This window comes from Papilio polytes, unplaced genomic scaffold (assembly GCF_000836215.1).
Source record: "Papilio polytes unplaced genomic scaffold, Ppol_1.0 DF824135.1, whole genome shotgun sequence".
NCBI classification, from domain to species: Eukaryota; Metazoa; Arthropoda; class Insecta; order Lepidoptera; family Papilionidae; genus Papilio; species Papilio polytes.
The window spans coordinates 1,383,679-1,389,618 of NW_013525069.1; the positions used below are offsets into that span (position 1 = coordinate 1,383,679).

Below are 5,940 nucleotides of genomic sequence, written 5' to 3' on the forward strand. Positions count from 1 at the left end.
ATACCGTAAAGACAAAAGTCTTCACAATCAAGTAATTTTTTTACAGATGCCGTAGTCATGTTTATAGCGCAAAATGCACCTCTCAGAGACAAAACTAATTATGATGATCTTTTGCACGTCTACGTTTAACATCACATAACGCTGTCATCGGCGGTCAGCGATGTGTTTCCCCGCGCCCCCCGCTTCCTCTATATAGCCTCCAACTCCCGCGCCGCCGGCAGTTTTTGTTACAAAGCCAGCTAGAGCACACGTCACAAGAGAGAAAATAAAAATGTTTTCACCGCGACTTCTTGCGGTTTTCGCCCTACTGGCCGCCGTGGCCTTCGCGGCCGCCGTACCGGTTTCCTTCAAGCAGGTCTCGTACCCGCAACCCATCACCACCGTCAACGATGACGAGGTGGACGATTTCACGTCCTGGTTCCGAGGCCCATGGGATAGTTTGTTCAGCTCCGTGTGGAAGCTCATTCCCAGCTTCGCCGACATAGGCCCGAAGATAATCGCCAAGGACAACATGTTCCAGATCGCAGTCAACGTCAAGAAGTACAGGCCTGAAGATCTCTCTGTGAAGGTGAAGGGTGACTTCATCTTCGTGCAGGGCACACACGAAGCGAAGCACGAGGACAGTGACATGTTCGCAAGCCAGTTCTATCACACATATTCGCTGCCAGCGAACGCCACCGCCGCCGATGTCAGTGCGCAGCTATACAACGACGGTTACCTCGTAGTGACCGCGCCGCTAACTGGATCCAACGAGAAAGGTGTGAAAGTTGCAGACAGAGATGTTCCTATTAAGGAGACTGGAACCGCTTACAATAAGGAGGATAAACCTGAATCAGAGAAGCCGACCGAAAAGCCCGCCGAACCAACCTCCACCGCACAGCCAGTAGAAGACGACAAGAAGGAACAGACAACGCCGGCCGACCGCGAGGAAGTTACCGACAATAACAATGTCATCCCCCACGGAAACTAAGTCCAACCCTAAAGTGATAACGTAGCTGTAAGCATATATTTATAAAGCAGTATTTTAATAAATATTTTTTTAAATCTTCGCTTGTGTTTTGTTTGAAGTGCGTTATCATAGTACGTGGGCTGCATTGCAACGCCATATAAATCAGTCGTGCGTTACATTCCGGGTGATCGTTAGAACAATGGGTTATGTCAGGTTTGGAATTGAATATGTCGTAAGGTTTGATTGTTCCTACTTAAAATGAACAATGGACATTTAAACGAGCGTATTACTAGTAAGGGTTAATCGCATAAATAAGCGTAAAACAACGTTATTCCATCGGTTTACATAAAAATGACATATTAAAGGCGTTACTTCATACGAATGTTTTTAATTAACAGAATAAGACCTCTATGAATCTTTGAAGAAAGAATCCAAGTTGATTCAGCTCAAAAAAGTTACATTATTTCTTTACAAAATTATTCTAAAAGACCGTCAATAAATCGTATGTTTTACAAATTGTGAAGTAAAAGGTCTGAAAATTCTTTTTCGCTTTCCTAAAGAAGTTCCGATAAATAGTAAATACTCGCTTTGATTCCAGCTTGCTCATGCGACGAATTCGTTAAATGAGTTTCTAGAAAATAACTGTAAACTGAACAATTTTTAATTAAATTGTTGAAGTTTAATATTACGAATGGTTTTTAAAGCATGACCGATATAATGCCTTTTCACATTAATGATTAAAATTTACTGATTTTATATCGCAGCTAAGGCTCGATATACACGGACTCTTTCAAGCGGGTTACGACAGGTTTAAGCGGATTAGGAAGATCAGATATTGGAGTTTTACAATAGCCACCGTTTCTATTGAATGCTATGTGTATTTGGTTATATATTTCCAAGACAAGATTTATTTTCTCAGCACATATGCTCTATAGACTTGATTTGAATATTAATTGTCAAAGGCAGTGAGGATCGACAAATTAAACATTCGTAGTACTGAATGACATTGAGACGTATGGAGTTATGCGAGCCTCGTCTTCAGGAATAATAATTGAATTTAGTTATACAACTACACGGAACTATTTTGTTCCTGGTGTATTACTATCATAGGCTTCTCGTCTAAGTTCTTTTGTTTTTGGGTACCAATGAATTAGCAGAGGTGATGTTAGCACAATGTTTATTGGAACATTACGGAGGATTATTGAACAGAAAGAGGAAAAATACCTTGTCATTTGTCAAATATTACAATGTTAGTTAATTATCAATTTAATTTTATAGGTTGTTAAGCTCACGTTGAAGATAATTAGCTAACTCGTATTACTTAACATTTTTGTTTCACTAGTTTTTTTTAGTTTTTTTTCTTTAGTTTAACTTTATTAAATTGCAATTGTTAATTATGCTTCCCTGATCAACCGGTTTTTATGTTGTTTGTATGTTTTTATTTAACCTTTCCTCTTATATTATAAAGTGTAGCAACGCTGGATTTATAATGTTCGTAAGATACGGGTTTCTTCCACGATTGGATTATTTTAGCTCCCTTGGTTAAGTCAGCCCGTGAACATAGCGCATGCAACTGTGCCGAAATATCGGGAGCTAAAACAATCCAATTGTGGTAAGGAACCTGTATTTTACGAACATTATATTTGTAAAAACCACGACAGTTTAAAGTTATATAACACTGGATTTGTTTTATTTTACATATCTTGTACCTATTTCCATGACGTTCTAGAAAGATCTTCTTAAGTATAGAATACACTTACAAACCTAATTCAACGATTTGCATAGTGGTTTATTATTATGATATACCGATCTATTGTCTGTTTGATTTATTAACCAAAACTAATTAATTGTTCCATACATATTATTTATTACTAGGTGAAAAACATTTTCAACAACCAATAAAGCTATCACCATAACTTGAATATGGTCAGGGCCCTTCGGTAATGTCATATATCAAGCTGATGAAGAAGGGAAACCAATTGCTCTTTCACCGCTCCAAAGGTTAGAAGGCACAATGCAAATATTTACTTGCTACTTTGACTTAACATTTCTGTCTTCTCTGGGTTGTGTAGAAGCCCAGGGCAGAAACCTAGTTAATTCCTTTGGCAATCCGGGATCTCTCTTCTGTGACACTCGATGGTGGCACCAAAAATGATTTAGTGAGTTAAGTGTTACCTTACCCTGTGTTTCACCCAGAAGGCAGGGTATCATTGAATCTTTCCCGATACAAAAATGAAAGTCTGATATTTCAAAATGACGTATATTTCAAATGTTGATTTGATTATATCTAAAATCTATCATCAGGTGAATGTCCTGCTAGTGTTATTTTTAAGCCTTACAATTACCTTGCCGTGTCTTCTGTGTTAACACATATTGCTGTCTCTTTTATGTCGATGTGTGTGAAAGGGATGTCAATAGTGTCACATAGTAAAGCTGTGAACATGTCATATTAACTTGAATAACAAGTTGCAAGCGCTTGTGTACTGTTAATATTAATGTCACTTAGCTGCGTCGTGACCGAACGAAACCCGTTATATGAGTGCAACCATCAGAGCCTTGAATATTCTTTGGAAGGCGCGCACACCTTTGACTAATCTATCGCACAACTGTTTAGTTGCCCTTTGTTTCATGTGAACTTATATGGAGTTGCGCACACTACTCGATTTTTAGTTGTGTAATTAAACAATTGAATTGGCTGCGAAACAATCGACAATCGCACAACAGTTGTGCTATAGTTTAGTCAAAAGTGTGCGCCCGCCCTTACTTTAATGTAGAAGCTCTAGAATAGTCGTTGTATAGTCTTTTGTTTATAACAACTTGATAGTTGTGAGTCATTTGGGAGGAAAAACTACATCATTTTTTTCATTTTATTTAAATCATTACGAAATTTTCGGTTGGTTTTTTCCTACATGTCTGATCAATTGTTTTATTTAGTTTTTGTCTCTTTGTTGGAACTACAGTTTAGATGAATAAATTGCAACATTGCAAATGAAAAAAAATTAATATTTTTTTCGTCAATTTTGCGTATTTTCAAAACAGCTTTTGATATAACGTTTTTAATTGTTATTTTTTTAAATCGATTATAAAATACGAGTTTCTAGTTGCAACTCAAAGAATGCACGTGCGCGTAATGATTACAACATTTTTCATAAAAACATTAATTTGTATTTTTAATTATTTAAAAAAATTGTACAAGCATTGCCAGCGCATTTAAAATTGTTACGCAATGACTGGTCAGATTAGTTAAAATTTTTGTAATGTTTATTATTCAGAGAACGTTGTTACAAATACTTATCGATGGGCCATCTTTATAAAGAACAAAGGAGTTAAAATAATATAGAGCTCTAAGTGATAATGATTTTTTTAATCAGCAGAGAAGTAAGGTTTTAATATAGAGATAGGTATAATTGGTAAGGTAAATCTTTTGTAAAATTTAATGCTTTATGGATGAAAATATTATCTAAAATTTGTAATAAACCTTAGACTTAAAAAAGTACGTCTAAACTTTTATTCATGAGAAAAGTTCACCTTAAGTTTTATACTTACGTAGTTCTTACGAGTATTTATCGTAAATATTTTAATCATTACAAGAAACGATCTGAAATATTTACCTCAACAATATTCCATAAGACATATCAAGTGACAAATAAACATGACTTCATAACGTGATATGCTGTCATAATAGTGAGTTAAAATGTTTACAGGAACATTACAATATGACAAGAGTAAACCATATGACTGCTAATGCGATCTTTAGAACCCTTGACTTACAATGCGCTGCACAATAGACCAGCAACGCAGTAGTTCCTCTGGTGTTGCGGATGTCCATCCACCACCTTTATGTTCTCGCCGCTCGTTTACCCTCTTCTCTTATGGAAAAAAAGACGTAATCACAACAAATATAATTATATATGTTAACGTTTGAAGTTTGAACATAACACACATGTAACTCGTTATGATAAAGCCCGCATTTCAACATTTTCTCCTTCAATGATTCGTTTAAAAACATTTCAAACGGTAAAATGAAAAACGGTTCACAGAAAATTGTTTTATTAAATTCATATTATAATAGGTAATTGCATGAATATTAATTTCATGAACACAAAATTATTTGTCTTTTTTTTTTTTTGGTAATACAGAAATAACTTCGACTCTATCTATGAAATAACATTTTCCATTTAACAATTTCCTGCGTATCGTCAAATGGATTTTAGATAAGGATTAATTGACTTTGAGACTGTCTATTTAATTTAAATGCAGCCTTAACCTTTAAATTAAAGTGGAATAAATCAAAATTGTATACCTTTGATTTCATCTGGTTTTAAACATTTTTTTCCTCATTATCGGATTTAGCTCACATATTACGCGGGTATTTGACGAGGAGTAAGGTTGCTAATCATATAAGTATCAAATTTCGCCTAAGCTGGAAGCATTTTAATTACTTTACCCGCTTGACTGACGGGGGCTCGGCCGTTGCTGTAAAACTTTATCCAGTGTGCGATATAAATGGTATAATTTGGGTAAGACCCACGTTGTTCATTCCTATATTTATATTATACCATATCGCTCTGATTATATCCAAAAATACATATTTTTTAATACCTTAAGGTAACAAACGGACAAGCTGCCACCTGAATTTGTCAAAAGCGAAGCGACCGCTGTCCAGAGGCAAATGCAGATACGTGATCTACCTTTAATCGGCTGGGGGGGGGGTGGCGGCGCACAGAAGTTGCAATTTTTTCTTTCTAAGCGTCCTCCGTCGTCTAATCCACTTCTCCTTCCCATCCTTTCCTTAACATACATGGGATGGGAAGGGAAAGGAGAATAAAATTAGGAGTCCGGCATTCACACTGATCATACGAAGGATGGAATTGCTTCCACTTGACGCCTATCTTCTATGTATTCGTGGCGTTGCACCGAGAGAGCAGTCTCATTCTTGCGAAGGAGTTAAAGGACTCTTCCACTGTTTAAGGTAACTTCTTGTAAATTTC

The 5,940-nt window shown here is 36.3% G+C and overlaps 1 protein-coding gene across 1 annotated transcript; it reads left to right on the forward strand.

The window, feature by feature from the left end:
• The first annotated feature begins 214 nt into the window (after window positions 1–214).
• LOC106112021 (alpha-crystallin A chain-like) lies at window positions 215–1,048 on the forward strand. The gene has a single exon (XM_013294251.1). It carries the CDS (start codon window positions 272–274, stop codon window positions 968–970), a length of 699 nt encoding a protein of 232 aa, XP_013149705.1. The 5' UTR covers window positions 215–271; the 3' UTR covers window positions 971–1,048.
• The last annotated feature ends 4,892 nt before the right edge of the window (window positions 1,049–5,940 follow it).

What these genes read in the sequence shown, in the direction of transcription:
- LOC106112021 (XM_013294251.1), top strand. Translation starts at nt 272, where the DNA reads ATGTTTTCACCGCGACTTCTTGCGGTTTTCGCCCTACTGGCCGCCGTG.